This window comes from Doryrhamphus excisus, chromosome 15 (genome assembly GCF_030265055.1).
Source record: "Doryrhamphus excisus isolate RoL2022-K1 chromosome 15, RoL_Dexc_1.0, whole genome shotgun sequence".
Lineage (NCBI taxonomy): Eukaryota > Metazoa > Chordata > Actinopteri > Syngnathiformes > Syngnathidae > Doryrhamphus > Doryrhamphus excisus.
The window spans coordinates 2,401,492-2,420,557 of NC_080480.1; the positions used below are offsets into that span (position 1 = coordinate 2,401,492).

General features: G+C 38.8%; 2 protein-coding genes across 4 annotated transcripts in view; both read right to left on the reverse strand.

The window, feature by feature from the left end:
* The window catches only part of myo15aa (myosin XVAa), a 56,735-nt gene that overhangs the window by 3,580 nt on the left and 34,089 nt on the right, over positions 1 to 19,066 (reverse strand). For 2 of the 3 annotated variants that reach the window (XM_058050348.1, XM_058050347.1), the window contains 22 exons: positions 18,678 to 18,793; positions 18,473 to 18,532; positions 18,251 to 18,326; positions 17,641 to 17,756; positions 17,249 to 17,367; positions 17,041 to 17,182; positions 16,823 to 16,934; positions 16,654 to 16,728; positions 13,824 to 14,026; positions 12,489 to 12,613; positions 12,358 to 12,421; positions 12,211 to 12,283; positions 12,045 to 12,118; positions 10,073 to 10,155; positions 9,868 to 9,998; positions 8,153 to 8,247; positions 7,983 to 8,060; positions 7,819 to 7,915; positions 7,585 to 7,745; positions 7,342 to 7,475; positions 4,727 to 4,860; positions 4,514 to 4,647 (listed from right to left, as the gene is read on the reverse strand). In XM_058050348.1, coding sequence (XP_057906331.1) covers positions 4,514 to 4,647; positions 4,727 to 4,860; positions 7,342 to 7,475; positions 7,585 to 7,745; positions 7,819 to 7,915; positions 7,983 to 8,060; positions 8,153 to 8,247; positions 9,868 to 9,998; positions 10,073 to 10,155; positions 12,045 to 12,118; positions 12,211 to 12,283; positions 12,358 to 12,421; positions 12,489 to 12,613; positions 13,824 to 14,026; positions 16,654 to 16,728; positions 16,823 to 16,934; positions 17,041 to 17,182; positions 17,249 to 17,367; positions 17,641 to 17,756; positions 18,251 to 18,326; positions 18,473 to 18,532; positions 18,678 to 18,793 — 2,402 coding nt within the window. Of the gene's footprint in view, positions 1 to 4,513; positions 4,648 to 4,726; positions 4,861 to 7,341; positions 7,476 to 7,584; positions 7,746 to 7,818; positions 7,916 to 7,982; positions 8,061 to 8,152; positions 8,248 to 9,867; positions 9,999 to 10,072; positions 10,156 to 12,044; positions 12,119 to 12,210; positions 12,284 to 12,357; positions 12,422 to 12,488; positions 12,614 to 13,823; positions 14,027 to 16,653; positions 16,729 to 16,817; positions 16,935 to 17,040; positions 17,183 to 17,248; positions 17,368 to 17,640; positions 17,757 to 18,250; positions 18,327 to 18,472; positions 18,533 to 18,677; positions 18,794 to 19,066 lie in introns of those variants that run through there. The other variant, XR_009119685.1, reaches the window with a different exon arrangement.
* On the reverse strand, positions 1,342 to 3,635 carry LOC131103809 (uncharacterized). The gene is made up of 2 exons (XM_058050364.1): positions 1,973 to 3,635; positions 1,342 to 1,795 (listed from the first exon to the last, which is right to left on the reverse strand). The coding sequence occupies exon 1, from the start codon at positions 3,073 to 3,075 to the stop codon at positions 2,293 to 2,295; it is 783 nt and encodes a 260-aa protein (XP_057906347.1). The 5' UTR covers positions 3,076 to 3,635; the 3' UTR covers positions 1,342 to 1,795; positions 1,973 to 2,292.

A 19,066-nucleotide genomic window follows, 5' to 3' on the forward strand; every position in this document is an offset into this window, starting at 1 on the left:
CCGGGTCATTTTTGACCCACTTATGGAAGTTTGGGGTAGTAACACAAAAAAAAAATTCTTAAAATGTATTAAAAATGTGAATGGCATGATATCAAAAACATGTTTTTTGAGGAATATCTGGAATATGAAATGATAAAAAAATTTTCATTACGAAGACATTTCAAGAAAACAACCTGACCGGGTCATTTTTGACCCACTTATCGAAGTTTGGGGTAGTAACACAAAAACAAAAAAATCTTAAAATGTATTAAAAATGTGAATGGCGTGATATCAAAAACATGTTTTTTGAGGAATACCTGGAATATGAAATGCTAAAAAAAATTTCATTACGAAGATATTTCAAGAAAACAACCTGACCGGGTCATTTTTGACCCACTTATCGAAGTTTGGGGTAGTAACACAAAAAAAAAATTCTTAAAATGTATTAAAAATGTGAATGGCATGATATCAAAAACATGTTTTTTTGAGGAATGTCTGGAATATGAAATGATTAAAAATTTTCATTACAAAAATATTTCCAGAAAACAACCTGACCGGGTCATTTTTGACCCGCTTATTGAAGTTTGGGGTAGTAACACAAAAACAAAAAATTCTTAAAATGTATTAAAAATGTGAATGGCATGATATCAAAAACATGTTTTTTGAGGAATATCTGGAATATGAAATGATAAAAAAATTTTCATTACGAAGACATTTCAAGAAAACAACCTAACCGGGTCATTTTTGACCCACTTATGGAAGGTTGGGGTAGTAACACAAAAACAAAAAATTCTTAAAATGTATTAAAAATGTGAATGGCATGATATCAAAAACATGTTTTTTGAGGAATATCTGGAATATGAAATGATAAAAAAATTTTCATTACGAAGACATTTCAAGAAAACAACCTAACCGGGTCATTTTTGACCCACTTATGGAAGGTTGGGGTAGTAACACAAAAACAAAAAATTCTTAAAATGTATTAAAAATGTGAATGGCATGATATCAAAAACATGTTTTTTTGAGGAATATCTGGAATATGAAATGATAAAAAAAATTTCATTAGGAAGATATTTCAAGAAAACAACCTGACCGGGTCATTTTTGACCCACTTATCGAAGTTTGGGGTAGTAACACAAAAAAAAAAAATCTTAAAATGTATTAAAAATGTGAATGGCATGATATCAAAAACATGTTTTTTGAGGAATATCTGGAATATGAAATGATAAAAAAATTTTCATTACGAAGACATTTCAAGAAAACAACCTGACCGGGTCATTTTTGACCCACTTATGGAAGGTTGGGGTAGTAACACAAAAACAAAAAATTCTTAAAATGTATTAAAAATGTGAATGGCATGATATCAAAAACATGTTTTTTTGAGGAATACCTGGAATATGAAATGATACAAAATTTTCCTTACAAAGATATTTCAAGAAAACAACCTGACCGGGTCATTTTTTGACCCACTTATGGAAGTTTGGGGTAGTAACACAAAAACAAAAAATTCTTAAAATGTATTAAAAATGTGAATGGCATGATATCAAAAACATGTTTTTTGAGGAATACCTGGAATATGAAATGATAAAAAAAATTTCATTACGGAGATATTTCAAGAAAACAACCTGACCGGGTCATTTTTGACCCACTTATGGAAGGTTGGGGTAGTAACACAAAAACTAAAATTTCTTAAAATGTATAAAAGATAAGTTAAAAATGTGAATGGCATGATATCAAAAACATGTTTTTTGAGGAATACCTGGAATATGAAATGATAAAAAAAATTTTCATTACGAAGACATTTCAAGAAAACAACCTGACCGGGTCATTTTTGACCCACTTATCGAAGTTTGGGGTAGTAACACAAAAAAAAAATTCTTAAAATGTATTAAAAATGTGAATGGCGTGATATCAAAAACATGTTTTTTTGAGGAATGTCTGGAATATGAAATGATTAAAAATTTTCATTACAAAAATATTTCCAGAAAACAACCTGACCGGGTCATTTTTGACCCACTTATCGAAGTTTGGGGTAGTAACACAAAAACAAAAAATTCTTAAAATGTATTAAAAATGTGAATGGCATGATATCAAAAACATGTTTTTTTGAGGAATATCTGGAATATGAAATGATTAAAAATTTTCATTACAAAAATATTTCCAGAAAACAACCTGACCGGGTCATTTTTGACCCGCTTATTGAAGTTTGGGGTAGTAACACAAAAACTAAAATGTCTTAAAATGTATTTAAAATGCATCTAAAGTTTAAAAGAAATGTTGCTTCATTGTTATTACAGACTGAGCTTTTTCCTTTCACCCTTGAGTGGATGATGGATAGTGTCTCTGAAGCCACTGGAAAAAAGGAAATCGTTTCAAAAACCTGTCCCTCCCCCCGCTCTTCCTCGTAATGGTTCCTTCTGGTGAAGCGTCCTCTTGTTGCTCAAGTTCTGAAGCAGGCGTATCAATATCGATGTTGCTCTCCTCGCTTGATTCCGGTAGGATTTCTTCCAGGCTTTCTTCACGTTCCGGCGTCTTCCCTTCGATGTTCTGTATCTCATGCAGCTTGTCGAAGAGATCCATGCATGTTTGCACGGCATAAAGCTTCTCCAGACCGTTCTCTGGTTCCTCGGTGGAAAGAATGCTGGCGGCGTGATTCAGTAGATGTTCTTTCATTTTCTGCACCTTGATAAAAAGATTGCTCTTCTGCGCTAGGAGGTCTTGAATGATCTTCTCCGCGTACTCGGCGCTCTCCTTCTCCTTGACTTGACTCTCGTGAAGCTGGAGTCTGAGGTCGTTGATGATCTTCCAGCTGGCAAGGAGATTGCTATCGCTGAGCTGCTCCTTCTCCTCAGACGCCTTCAGCTTCTCGCGAAGAGGAATGATCTCCGTCCACATCTGGGAGAGGTTGATGTCCTGCTTTCTTTTCCCTTGGAGGTACTCGAGGACCGCGACTTGGACGTTGATTTTGCTTTTTAGTCCTTCCGTTTCCTTTGGGTCGCAGAGCAACAGACGGGTTTTGTTGACGTCCAGGTCTTTGGTGATGGTGCACAGATAGTTGTCGATGTAGACGGACGAGTGAGTATCGATATTACCCATGTTGCTTCCGTCTCAAACGTGTTTCGCTAACTTCGATAATATATCTTCTTAACGGGAAAGGCTGTATTTATGTGTCACTGAAGCATCAGAAAGTCAGCCGTGACATCATCAAAGGTGGCCGTTGGTGATGTCATTGAAAATAAAGGCAGGGAGGAGGAGCAAGGAGGAAGTGGAAGAGCGTGGAGGAGTGTAGTATCCGGACGAGTACACGTTGTACGGTAGTTTAACACACAAAATACAAATACAAATACACAGTTTAGTTCCAAGTGTGACAATTGTAAATACTTTATGGTGATATAACTGTAATAAATACCAATAAATACCGTATTTTCTGGACTATAAGTCGCACTTTTTTTCATAGGTTGGCTGTTCCTGCGACTTATAAATGAAAAAAACTGTTTATGTTACATAAACACTGGACATCTTTTCTGTTTATGTTTATTTTTTATGTAGCTGAATAACCATTGTGTTAGCATATCTTACACCTATTAGCATGTTCTCTATTATTTTATTATTGTTAGAATTTGCCTTCCAAGACGACGTAATGTCAAGTAGTTTGTAAAATAAATGACCCGCAAAAAATGCGACTTATGTATGTTTTTTTTATACCTAATTATGCATTTTTGGCTTTGAGCGACTTATAGTCCAAAAATAAAATACGGTAAGTTATTTTTATTTTGTATTGTTTACTGTATGTTGTGGTATAGTTGAGTTATGCCTGAACTGTTAGTCGGGAACTTGATATTTTCCTGAACCTTACCCAACTTCTATTGCTGATTACTAAGGAATGGAAAAAGTAGAAACAAACGGGACTCTAGTCCTTTTTTTTTTGCTAGGTTCCATGTTTATATAACCATGGAACACAATATTCTTTGTGCCTTAAAAAATGTTGCCATGTCATATTCTGGTCACTAGGTGGCAGCAACAACACAAAAAATTGAGACATTAAATTACCGAAAAGGGGACCTACTGAATCCCCTCATCTCGTGTGGAAGTGGTACGTTTTTGGCTTCTTAAGTTCATTAATTTTCTTTTCCTCACAAGGGTCGCAGGGGGGGGCGGGGTTGCTGGAGCCTATCCCAGCTGTCTTCGGGGCGGGAGGCCGGGGTACACCCTGGACTGGTGGCCAGCCAATCACAGGGCAGGCTTCATCAAAATGTTCATCAAAAATAAATTTGAGGCTAACTGATGAGCTCACTACCTTGTGAGCTTGCTAACTCCCTGCAACATAACGACTGTAGGGGTGTTATTTCATGTCTACAAGGCTCTATTTAAAAATCCTTATTTAGAAAGTCAAACAGGTTTTCCGTGCTCTTACTATGACAATGTTACATTTAATTATTACATTGAATCCAATACTGGAACCAATTAACCGCTATAAACGAGGCACGACGATGCTACTGCTATGATGGGGAATAACAGCGTGGGCGCGGCTTACGTGGGTGTCTTTGTTGAGAAAGTGGAGTCCGTTAAGATTGACCGCCAGTATGCACGGAGCCTTAATGGAGGCTGAGCTGGAACTCTGGATGTAGAAGAAGGATGAGCCAAACATGGAGAAGGCACTGACCAGACCTGAGGGAAACACACAAATTTGGTGACGGTCGGTTATATTACTGGAAAATGGCCACCCTGGCATTAAAGCATGTCTTACCGAGGAACTGTGCACGGGACTGGTGTGGGTTTAGGGGCTGGACCTGTTGCATATGTTGAGTCGCCATATTGAGCCACTGCTGTGGATTCTGTTTGCTGTAGAACTGTGGCGGGACACACTCCTGCAACTCGCGTCTAAACACACACACATAAACACACAAGCTATAAGATAAGCATATGATGTGCATGCAAACATGTTTGTGTTGTTTATGCAAGCAGCAATGAAAGATCAGAACCACTCAATGGCTGCAATATTAGGTGCAACTAAAAACACCAGAGTAAGTAAATGGCAAAAAAATAACAACACAAATAAAAAAAAAACAGCGTGTTATACAAGCTGCAGACACTTTTGTCATGGGGGTACTACAGAAAACAATCAAAATGAAAAAAAACAGCGTGTTATACAAGCTGCAGACACATTTGTCATGGGGGTACCACAAAAAAAAATAATTCAAATAAAAACCCCAACATGCTACAGACAATTGTCACATGGGTACTACAAAAAAACATCAAAATGAAAAAAAAAAAAAACAGCGTGCTATACATGCTGCAGACACTTTTGTCATGGGGGTACTACAAAAAATAAAAAAAATTGGGGTACTCTAAAAAAAATAAAAATAATAGGGGTATTACAAAAAAAATAAAAATGAAAAAAAACAACAACATGCTAAACAAGCGACAGACACTTGTCATGGGGGTGCTACAAAAAATCTTTTTTTTTAATGAAAAAAAAAACAGCATGCTATACAAGCTGCAGACACTTTTGTCATGGGCGTACTACAATAAATAAAAATGAAAAAATGGGGGTACTACAAAAAAAATAAAAATGAAAAAAAAAAACATGCTAAACAAGCGACAGACACTTGTCATGGGGGTGCTACAAAAAATCTTTTTTTTTTATGAAAAAAAAACAGCATGCTATACAAGCTGCAGACACTTTTGTCATGGGGGTGCTACAATAAATAAAAATGGAAAAAATGGGGGTACTACAAAAAAAATTAAAATGAAAAAAAACAACAACATGCTATACAAGCTACAGACACATGTCATGGGGGTACTACAAAAAATAAATTAAAAAAAACAAACAAAAAACAGCGTGGTATACAAGCTGCAGACACTTTTGTCATGGGCGTACTACAATAAATAAAAATGAAAAAATGGGGTACTACAAAAAAAATAAAAATAAAAAAAAACAACAACATGCTAAACAAGCGACAGACACTTGTCATGGGGGTGCTACAAAAAATCTTTTTTTTTTTAATGAAAAAAAAACCCAGCATGCTATACAAGCTTCAGACACTTTTGTCATGGGGGTACTACAAAAAAAATCAAAATGAAAAAAAAAACAGCGTGTTATACAAGCTGCAGACACATTTGTCATGGGGGTACCACAAAAAAAATAAAATAATAATAATAATAATCCCGACATGCTACACAAGCTACAGACAATTGTCACGGGGTACTACAAAAAAAAATCAAAATGGAAAAAAAAACTGCATGCTATACAAGCTGCAGACACTTTTGTCATGGGGGTACTACAAAAAATAAAAAAAACTTGGGGTACTCTAAAAAAAATAAAAATAATAGGGGTATTACAAAAAAAATAAAAATGAAAAAAAACAACAACATGCTAAACAAGCGACAGACACTTGTCATGGGGGTGCTACAAAAAATCTTTTTTTTTAATGAAAAAAAAAACAGCATGCTATACAAGCTTCAGACACTTTTGTCATGGGCGTACTACAATAAATAAAAATGAAAAAATGGGGGTACTACAAAAAAAATAAAAATGAAAAAAAACAACATGCTATACAAGCTACAGACACTTGTCATGGGGGTGCTACAAAAAATCTTTTTTTTTTTATGAAAAAAAAACAGCATGCTATACAAGTTGCAGACACTTTTGTCATGGGGGTGCTACAATAAATAAAAATGGAAAAAATGGGGGTACTACAAAAAAAATAAAAATGAAAAAAAACAACATGCTATACAAGCTACAGACACATGTCATGGGGGTACTACAAAAAATAAATTAAAAAAAACAAACAAAAAACAGCGTGGTATACAAGCTTCAGACACTTTTGTCATGGGGGTACTACAATAAATAAAAATGAAAAAATGGGGGTACTACAAAAAAAATAAAAATGAAAAAAAACAACATGCTATACAAGCTACAGACACATGTCATGGGGGTACTACAAAAAATAAATAAAAAAAACCCCCAAAAACAGCGTGGTATACAAGCTGCAGACACTTTTGTCATGGGGGTACTACAAAAAATAAACTGAAAAAAAAAAAACTGCATGACCACCTTGTGGTGAAAGCATGACACAGAGTTACGCAGTGTGCATGAACGCCTCGAGTCAAGCTGTGAGAATTGGGAGTATGGGTACTGAAATGTGAGAATGTTTGTGAGATACCGTGTACATTTGATCCATAGCCAGGTGAGACGCGTGTACTAATGGTACTCTATGGTACGTCTACTATAGTAGGGTTATTTGACTCGGTGGCAACGTGACTCTCTTCTCCATGTGCATGGCGACCACTCGAGTAAAGTTAGTCTAAGTAAATGTCAAATTGCAACTAAGCAGTAGAGTCATTGGTCGTGTTATTTACATGGTGGGCAGATACGTGGTGTCTTTGGCACGGTGCTGTAGGGCAGCCAGTCTGGCGATCTGCTGGAGGTGTTGTTCGCTCGCCTTTCCCTGAGGGACCACACTCAGCAAGGCCTTCAGGTAATCCGGCAACACCTGACAACAAACAGAGATGAACATTTTGTTGTTCGCTGTGCTTATCTTTCGTTGCAATCGATCCACCATAGGATACAACCAAAAAAATGTCCATAACTTTTATCTTTACCTGGTTATAATGCATGGTAACGTAAAGTTCATTATCAAGTTTCAAAGCCAGACTCCAGATGACTCTTCTGAACCAAAGACTGTAATTGGCATCGACTGGTTCTGCTTCCGTGGCAACGTCCAGGATGTACTCTCGCTTGTTGAGGGGGCGTACATTTTGACCTTCAATTAACGTGCATAAATACAAGTTCAGTGACAATAATATAATATATAATATGGAATATATCCGTATTACCTCTGTGTGTGACCAAAAAGATGGCATATTCATCCAAAGCTTCCACTCTGTGCAAATCCATTTCATAGCAAAGCTCCTCAATGGCATCCAAAGCAACCTGAAATGAATAAATATGATCACATGGTACATATCCACCAAATCAACCCGTTTCATAATCCACTTACAGAGCATGTCTTGATTTTCAAATGTCTTTCCATCCCGCCCGGCAACAGGAAGAGCTGCCTTTTGGAGCTCCGCCCAGCCTGTGTACGCACAAGCAGTCGGAAAGAGTAATTTTCTTAATGACCGGTGAAGAAGTATTTTGGAGAAGTACTACTAAGTAAAGGAGACTGACCATCATGGCTTTGAGTTCCATGGTGTTGGGATACTGTACACGTCCTCCATACTGAAATGTTTTCCTCAGATTCTGCTCGCATGCCTTGGCGATACCTGCCAATGATGAATTACTGACGGTCAATGGATGATAACACATATCATCACATGTCTTTGAATGCACCGTTTGTTTGTATTTTATTTCATGTAGCCAGCACTTCAAGCACGTTTAGCAACAGTATACCCTGGACTGGTGGCCAGTCAATCACAGGGCACATATAGACAAACAACCATTCACACTCACATTCATACCTATGGACAATTTGGAGTCGCTAATTAACCTAGCATGTTTTTGGAATGTGGGAGGAAACCGGAGTACCTGGAGAAAACCCACGCATGCACGGGGAGAACATGCAAACTCCACACAGAGATGGCCGAGGGTGGGGAAAGACAAAATAAGAAGCCAAAAAGTTACCACTTCCACACAAAATAGGAGGAGAACACATTCATTTTCTACCGCTTATGCTCACAAGGGTCGCGGGGTGTGCTGGAGCCTATCCCAGCTGTCTTCTTCGGGCGAGAGGCGGGGTACACCCTGGACTGGTGGCCAGCCAATCACAGGGCACATATAGACAAACAACCATTCACACTCACATTCATACCTATGGACAATTTGGAGTCGCTAATTAACCTAGCATGTTTTTGGAATGTGGGAGGAAACCGGAGTACCCGGAGAAAACCCACGCATGCACGGGGAGAACATGCAAACTCCACACAGAGATGACCGAGGGTGGGGAAAGACAAAATAAGAAGCCAAAAAGTTACCACTTCCACACAAAATAGGAGGAGAACACATTCATTTTCTACCGCTTATGCTCACAAGGGTCGCCGGGTGTGCTGGAGCCTATCCCAGCTGTCTTCTTCGGGCGAGAGGCGGGGTACACCCTGGACTGGTGGCCAGCCAATCACAGGGCACATATAGACAAACAACCATTCACACTCACATTCATACCTATGGACAATTTGGAGTCGCTAATTAACCTAGCATGTTTTTGGAATGTGGGAGGAAACCGGAGTACCCGGAGAAAACCCACGCATGCACGGGGAGAACATGCAAACTCCACACAGAGATGGCCGAGGGTGGGGAAAGACAAAATAAGAAGCCAAAAAGTTACCACTTCCACACAAAATAGGAGGAGAACACATTCATTCATTCATTTTCTACCGCTTATCCTCACAAGGGTCGCGGGGGGTGCTGGAGCCTATCCCAGCTGTCTTCTTCGGGCGAGAGGTGGGGTACACCCTGGACTGGTGGCCAGCCAATCACAGGGCACATAGAGACAAACAACCATTCACACTCACATTCATACCTATGGACAATTTGGAGTCGCTAATTAACCTAGCATGTTTTTAGAATGTGGGAAGAAACCGGAAAACCCACGCATGCACGGGGAGAACATGCAAACTCCACACAAAAATGGCCGAGGGTGGAATTGAAGTCGGGTCTCCTAGCTGTTGAGGCCTGAGCGCTAACCACTCGTCCACTGTGCAGCCATGGTTGAATGATGATCTGGATGCATGAACAAATGATTGACTTGAGGTCTGTCTGGTAGGGCGGTTAATGCGTTATGTTGGGTGTCGGACGGATGGATACGAGATGGATGCTCGGATGGAAAAAAGAATGAATGGATGGATGGATAAAAGACTGCTGAGCGATAAAAGACACGAGTGGCATGCCTTGGTACTGCAGTCCAATGCCGACACAGGCGTCGTGTAGAAAGCTGAAGAGGAATGGCTTCATAACGTGGGAACAGCGATGGAACGCGGTCAGGATGTACAAGAGCCTCCATCCTCTCTGACAGCTATCTCTGCACAATCCAACACAAACGTTTTCAGTTTCTCGTCGATGCAGCCATGTTGTCGGCCATGTTGTGAGTCCTACGGTTTGGTGCTGTTGTTGGCAGTGACTTGCTTCATCACTTGGCAGTACGCTTCGTCCTTCATCAGGCCGTGATCGGCGCTCAACTGCAATAACGGCACATACAGTAAAGTCTCGTTATATCGATATCGGTTATAACGAATTACTGCTTATTACGATACTATTTTCATTTCCCGGCAAATTTCTAGTCTTTTATGATATAATTAGTTCCGTTAGTACGATACCCGGTTATTATGATAATCCGGTTACTACGATGCCCTTTTCATCTCCCGCCAGCCAATTTGGTCTGCTTATATCGATACAAAAGCAGCTTAAATTAGATCTGTCCATACTAATGTACTTATAAAAAATTGCACTTCTGGTTGGATGCTAACTGCATTTTGTTGCCCTGTACAAGTGACATGAGCAATAACAATAAAGTTGAATCTAATCTAATCTAATCTAAATCAATCTTTGCTTAAGGATTTCAATACCAAAAAAGAACACGGCGAACGGCTGCTTCCAGTCAACTTTATTTTTCACACTTCCACCACCAGAGCGCAGCACACCGATTCCCGCACTTCCTGGTTCACAGGTCATGCTCAACCCGCCCCACATAGCTGGCCAAACACATGCCTGCAACAGAAGAACCAACTGACATAGCATACACACCTATTCCAACGAAGACACAAGCGTACAAATACATGTATTTCATTGTGTTGTATTCAGATATCTTTTTATTCTATACACACGAGAGAAACCACCAACGCAGTTGGTTCTTCTGTTGCAGGCATGTGTTTGGCCAGCTATGTGGGGCGGGTTGAGCATGACCTGTGAACCAGGAAGTGCGGGAATCGGTGTGTGTGCTGTGCTCTGGTGGTGGAAGTGTGAAAAATAAAGTTGACTGGAAGCAGCCGTTCGCCGTGTTCTTTTTTTGGTATTGAAATCCTTAAGCAAAGATTGATTTAAGCTGCTCGACATTGTTCTATACCAGGGGTGCTCACACTTTTTCAGCATGCGAGCTACTTTTAAAATGACCGAGTCAAAATGATCTACCCACTACAAAAATGCAAAACATCTATTTATTTTCAAATGTATTGAGGATTATTTGTACGTACAATGTATGTTGATGTACCTTACATAACCAAATGAGCCAATATTGCAAAACACACATAATTAACTATTAACATTTTTTGTAATTACCTGAGTTTACTTTGATGACTTGCACTGAATTGAACCAGCCAGGGATGCATAGTCCGGACAGTAGCTGCTGATAGCCAGCCTCAAGCACACTTCCAAATGTTTATCAGTCATGGATAATATCCGTATCACAATATCCGTATAATATTCCATATCCGTATGGAAGTGATATGTTTTTTGCCTTTTTACTTGGTCCAGCTCCTTCACTCATTTTAGTGACCATAAACTTTAGCGAGGGCTTTAAAATCTGACGCAATTCGCCGACTAGCTTAGCACTTTGCATCGTTGTTTACGCATGAGCGGTGACCTAAAGGTCAAAATTCAGTTGTCATCTGATTGGTTGTCCTGTATGTCAATCAAGTAACGGGGATGGATGATAGGCTGACATCGTAAGTTCTGCTGCACTTAGAGACGTTGTTTGATTTGATTGGTCGCCCGAAGGGCAACATTCAGTTGTCATCTGAATGGCTGCCCTGTATATCAATCAAGTGACGGCATTGATGCTGGGATATTTTTTTAATGTCACGCCGCGATCGACCAGTACCACCTCCGCGATCGACCGGTAGCTCGCGATCGACTTAATGAGCACCCCTGTTCTATACTATAGAACAATGTCGAGTGCATTATTGCCCACTTTTAATGCAGTTCGGCGCAGGATCGGATATATCGACAATCCGGTTATATCGATATTTTTTTCCGACTCCCGACAATATCGATATAACGAGACTTTACTGTATATGGAAATCATATTAAACAATATTACGGAAAAATCTCTCTTTGTGTTTGCGTTACGTACTTTCAGTATAACCGTGACGAGGTCCTGTTCAGTTTGACCTTTCATTGGCAGGTCTCCCATAAACTTCATGATGGCTGCCATAAAAAAAAAGTAAATACAGAATTCCCATAATTCCTTAAACTTTCTGGAATGTCATACATCATGTGTAGTTAGTTGATCATCTCACCTGACGAGATGTCAGCAGCCACTCGGTTCATAGCGTTGTCTGAGAACTCGATCAGAGACTCCTGGAGAACAGACTAGGAAGAAGAAGTGAAATTATTATTAGATGAGTAAGAGTGCAGGTTCGATTTATTAAACGTGGAATATTAACCTTGGAGAATTTGATCATATCAGCCGGCTCCCTGCACTCCTTTCCCTTCCTGGCTTTGGGATCGCTGCGGATAAAACCCAAGCAGATGTAAACTTGGTCTGGCGTTTGCACGTTTTGATTAGGTGTCTTACTTCCTGTTTCTCTGAGCCTCTCTGAAGTATCTCTTGGCAAATTCCATCATGTGGTACTGGCTGCCATACTGGATCAGATCATCCAGGTCCTCGCCTGGGCTGTCCACATGCGTGTCCTTCACGACCTGGGAACAGGTATTCGAAACTGAGCATGAAACCAGAACACAAACCAGTGGTTCCTCACAAAGATTATTATGCTAATTATGCTTGAATGTCATTATCATTATTTTTGCAGATGCAGAATATTTCTATAGCGTAAATAGTGTATTTCTATAGCGTTCACATAAAAAAACAATAATAAATCAGGCTCCATGCTATGCTAAGAATATTTCCATAGCGTAAATAGTGTATTTCTATAGCGTTCACATAAAAATAATAATAATAAATCAGGCTCCATGCTATGCTAAGAATATTTCTATAGCGTAAATAGTGTATTTCTATAGCGTTCACATAAAAAAATAATCATAAATCAGTCTCCATGCTATGCTAATAATATTTCTATAGCGTTCACATAAAAAACAAATAATAAATCAGGCTCCATGCTATGCTAAGAATATTTCTATAGCATAAATAGTGTATTTCTATAGCGTTCACATAAAAAAATAATAATAAATCAGGCTCCATGCTATGCTAAGAATATTTCTATAGCGAAAATAGTGTATTTCTATAGCGTTCACATAAAAAACAAATAATAAATCAGGCTCCATGCTATGCTAAGAATATTTCCATAGCGTAAATAGTGTATTTCTATAGCGTTCACATAAAAAAATAACAATAAATCAGGCTCCATGCCATGCTAAGAATATTTCTATAGCGTAAATAGTGTATTTCTATAGCGTTCACATAAAAAAATAATAATAAATCAGGCTCCATGCTATGCTAAGAATATTTCTATAGCGTAAATAGTGTATTTCTATAGCGTTCACATAAAAAAAATAATAAATCAGGCTCCATGCTATGCTAATAATATTTCTATAGCGTAAATAGTGTATTTCTATAGCGTTCACATAAAAAAAAAATAATAAATCAGGCTCCATGCTATGCTAATAATATTTATATAGCGTAAATAGTGTATTTCTATAGCGTTCACATAAAAAAATAATAATAAATCAGGCTCCATGCTATGCTAATAATATTTCTATAGCGTAAATAGTGTATTTCTATAGCGTTCACATAAAAAAATAATAATAAATCAGGCTCCATGCTATGCTAAGAATATTTCTATAGCGTAAATAGTGTATTTCTATAGCGTTCACATAAAAAAATAATCATAAATCAGGCTCCATGCTATGCTATATAATATTACATTGATGACACAGATTCCCCAGTCTGCACCTCGGTGGAGAGGTCCAGCTCTTGGGCAGCGATGGATGAGCCCATCGCTACGGCAACAGCAGCTGAAGCGGCAACTCGTCCCTGTCGGTCACGAGGCTCCGCCCTCTCGGTTGGCAGAAGCAGGAAGTCCGGAGCGGCCACGGGTCGAACGTATTCACTGGGGAAAACCCCAGACGTCCCGTACACTGCCCCGAACCGCCAGCCTGCGCACACACACACGTATAAATAAAGTTTCCTTTACAAAACACACACTAAACTAAGAATTATGATAATCAATATTTCTATAATCTCTGTGGAATTTGCATGTTCTCCCCGTGCATGCGTGGGTTTTCTCCGGGTACTCCGGTTTCCTCCCACATTCCAAAAACATGCTAGGTTAATTAGCGACTCCAAATTGTTCGTAGGCATGAATGTGAGTGTGAATGGTTGTTTGTCTATATGTGCCCTGTGATTGGCTGGCCACCAGTCCCGAAGACAGCTGGGATAGGCTCCAGCACCCCAGAAAATGAATGAATAAATGTCTACTATATTGGGTAATACAACTGTAAAGGTGGCTATAGGGGTGTTATTTCAAGACTAGAGGGCTCTAATAATGTTAAAAACTGAAAGGTTCTAAACAAGTTTTCGTCTGAAAACAGCTGGGATAGGCTCCAGCACCCCCTTGCGACCCTTGTAAGGATAAGCAATAGAAAATGAATGAATGAATGTCTACTATATTGGATAATACAACTGTAAAGGTGGCTATAGGGGTGTTATTTCAAGACTAGAGGGCTCTAATAATGTTAAAAACTGAAAGGTTCTAAACAAGTTTTCGTCTGAAAACAGCTGGGATAGGCTCCAGCACCCCCTTGCGACCCTTGTAAGGATAAGCAATAGAAAATGAATGAATGAATGTCTACTATATTGGATAATACAACTGTAAAGGTGGCTATAGGGGTGTTATTTCAAGACTAGAGGGCTCTAATAATGTTAAAAACTGAAAGGTTCTAAACAGGTTTTCGTCTGAAAACAGCTGGGATAGGCTCCAGCACCCCCTTGCGACCCTTGTAAGGATAAGCGGTAGAAAATGAATGAATGAATGTCTACTATATTGGGTAATACAACTGTAAAGGTGGCTATAGGGGTGTTATTTCAAGACTAGAGGGCTCTAACAATGTTAAATACTATAAGGTTGTAAACAAGTTTTCGCCCGAAGACAGCTGGGATAGGCTCCAGCACCCCCCTTGCGACCCTTGTAAGGATTAGCAATAGAAAATGAATGAATGAATGTCTACTATATTGGATAATACAACTGTAAAGGTGGCTATAGGGGTGTTATTTCAAGACTAGAGGGCTCTAATAATGTTAAAAACTGAAAGGTTCTAAACAAGTTTTCGTCTGAAAACAGCTGGGATAGGCTCCAGCACCCCCTTGCGACCCTTGTAAGGATAAGCAATAGAAAATGAATGAATGAATGTCTACTATATTGGATAATACAACTGTAAAGGTGGCTATAGGGGTGTTATTTCAAGACTAGAGGGCTCTAATAATGTTAAAAACTGAAAGGTTCTAAACAGGTTTTCGTCTGAAAACAGCTGGGATAGGCTCCAGCACCCCCCTTGCGACCCTTGTAAGGATAAGCGGTAGAAAATGAATGAATGAATGTCTACTATATTGGGTAATACAACTGTAAAGGTGGCTATAGGGGTGTTATTTCAAGACTAGAGGGCTCTAACAATGTTAAATACTATAAGGTTGTAAACAAGTTTTCGCCCGAAGACAGCTGGGATAGGCTCCAGCACCCCCTTGCGACCCTTGTAAGGATAAGCGGTAGAAAATGAATGAATGAATGTCTACTATATTGGGTAATACAACTGTAAAGGTGGCTATAGGGGTGTTATTTCAAGACTACAGGGCTCTAACAATGTTAAATACTATAAGGTTGTAAACAAGTTTTCGCCCGAAGACAGCTGGGATAGGCTCCAGCACCCCCCTTGCGACCCTTGTAAGGATAAGCAATAGAAAATGAATGAATGAATGTCTACTATATTGGATAATACAACTGTAAAGGTGGCTATAGGGGTGTTATTTCAAGACTACAGGGCTCTAATAATGTTAAAAACTGAAAGGTTCTAAAAAGGTTTTCGTCTGAAAACAGCTGGGATAGGCTCCAGCACCCCCCTTGCGACCCTTGTAAGGATAAGCGGTAGAAAATGAATGAATGAATGTCTACTATATTGGGTAATACAACTGTAAAGGTGGCTATAGGGGTGTTATTTCAAGACTAGAGGGCTCTAACAATGTTAAATATTATAAGGTTGTAAACAAGTTTTCGCCCGAAGACAGCTGGGATAGGCTCCAGCACCCCCCTTGCGACCCTTGTAAGGATAAGCAATAGAAAATGAATGAATGAATGTCTACTATATTGGATAATACAACTGTAAAGGTGGCTATAGGGGTGTTATTTCAAGACTACAGGGCTCTAATAATGTTAAAAACTGAAATGTTGTAAACAAGTTTTCGCCCGAAGACAGCTGGGATAGGCTCCAGCACCCCCCTTGCGATCCTTGTAAAGATAAGCGGTAGAAAATGAATGAATTAATGAATGAATATTTCTATATTAACACAATTATATGTGTATGCATACAATATTATACTGTATAATATAATAATATAATGTAATATCATAATAGGATACATGACAAATTCGAAAAACCCAAAATATTTTCAGTGCTTAAATGTCTCTAATTCTCTTAAAATGTTATGTACTGGACAAGTACTTCGGCTCATACTACTATTGCTATGCTGTACTACAGCTGTACTAAAATACACAGCAGCTTTTCCAACCCACCAAAGTCAGGCGTGTCTCTCTTGAGTTCTTCCAGCAGCATCACCTTTTTCTTCACGATGCATCCGTAACTTTTTCCTGGTCGGCGACACGTTGACAGACGCGGCATGAAGCGCAACATCGTGCAAGTCCGTGCGGCAAACAGACAAGACGACACAAGCGTGCACCTCACCCGCCGCCAGGCCATCCATACGCTGCAGTCTCATGATGTCACCTTTGTGGAAGCTGAGGAGCGTCCTGTCCTCGTTGATGTAATTCCTCACCGCCACCACGTACTCGGAGTCCTGGCAGAGACGCAGCATGGCGGCGTGCGAGAAAAAACACCAAACGCAATGACACGGCTGTAGTCAGCAGAGTCGAGTGTGTATAAACAACAACGCGCCCTCTGACCTTCTTAATCTCTGTGAGGAAGTCGTCGATCATGCTTTTGACTTGCGGGGCTTTAGCGGAAAACAGTATGAGCTTCTCGTTGACTAGATTGAACTCCAGCATGTTCTTGGACGGAATGGACAAGAACAGGATATCCGAGTAGCTGGACAGGAAGTGAGACATTGCGTGACAATCTTATCGGGTAAATTGAGGCGTAACTGTACCGTACCTGTAAGGTCGCAGTACTCTGAAGTAATCCGGAGCATTGGAGCTGCTCCTCACCAACTTGAGCAGCTTGATGCCTTGATGGGACACGGAGAGGACCTGCACTCCTGTTCCAACACTGCCCTGCAACACGGCAACAATGGTACGGTCAATTTACATAACTGACTATATCAACAAAGCTGCTGCAATATTGTTATTGGAGAAGCTAACACAAAAATTAGCATGTATATCAAACAATAAAACATTTCGTACTTCCAATGATGTGCATTGTTAGCTAACTCATATTAACTCATTTTCTGCCATTATAACGCACATAAAAGGAAAAGAAACGTGTTCATGTTTATTTTCCAAAAACAATAACATTGGAACTTTATTAACAAATTCGAAGAGACTCACTGAGGCTGGGAAAAGGCGAGAGAAGTAGATCTCCCATGAGTCTCTTGCCATGGCAACCACCTTCTTCTTCACATTTTCATTGTGGGTTCCTGAAACCTGATCCACCCGGTTTTCAGCTGTAGGAAAATAATAATAATAATAATGTAAAAAGTGAAAAAGTGGGCTAATAAAAGCACAAATACTGCGGATTACAAAGGATGGAATGATACAGCATTCTACAAGAAGCAATTAAGTCTGTAAAATTAAATAATAATAATAAAAAAATCCAAAAATTGTTACAACTATAATGATAAAAATGGTAATATTAATGATAATTACAATAATGGTGATAGTAATAACAATAATATTGGTAATAATGATAAATATTATAAGAATAATAACAATAATGATAATAACAATAATATTACAATGATAATAATAATAGGGGAAAAGAAGACTGTGGCATGAACATGATTATATCTTATATATTCTATCTATATTTTGATTGATGTAAGAAATGCACTGTAATGTTTCATATATTTGCCCAAATAAAATAAAATTTAAAATACTGTGTATATACTGTATTTTTATACTATGTTCCAAATGGATGAAATGGCTGAAAGTGAAATACCTAAGAGAGTTTTCATCTTCTGTCGTTCCTCTTGAGTGATACGAATGCAGGCCTCAGAGAAGGTATCATGTACGATCTATCATAAAAAAATATATATATATAATTAGAAACAATGTATAAGACAAGCCTGGATATATGTAAATATGATAAGAGGTTCTGTTTTTGGACAAATATTTGTAAGAAAAAAACAAATATGAATATATATCAACTGTATAAATCAACCTGTTTGAAGATCAGGTCCAACATCAGTGGGTCGTTGAGGGTCTCTTTGGGATAAAACACCTAGAAGACAAAAAAAAAGGTTAAAAAAATTAAAAATTCTCTAAAAATGGCAGTCACTGATAATGCTTTAGTTTTTTTTTGACATTTGCTTGTTTCTTGCAAAAAAAAAACATGGATCTACTGTATCTAAAAGTGTCACAATTACCTCCTTCCTCAGGTAGAGTTTCCAGGGAATGTTGGTGTAGGTGTAATATTCATCACTGGTCCTACTGTGGAGTTTGGTCTGGATGATTTCATTTTCTACCGGTAGCTCTCTGCAGACTGGACACGCGTACGTAAAGTGTATGCATTTTCAGTAATTTACTTGTGAAGCATTACACAATTTCATAATTCAATTAAAATGCCTGGTAGACGCTGGATCATCACGCAGCTGCGTGGTCACTTGTTGCTAGGCGGACTTCAGAAATCAGATATGAACCACCGAAGCTGTATTGGCTGGGTTCTGTGCATCTTACCAACTTTCAATAGAGACAAGTTGATTTATATGCAATTAACTAGAAATGCATGGCGGTAAACAGCCATAATGTATCCCAC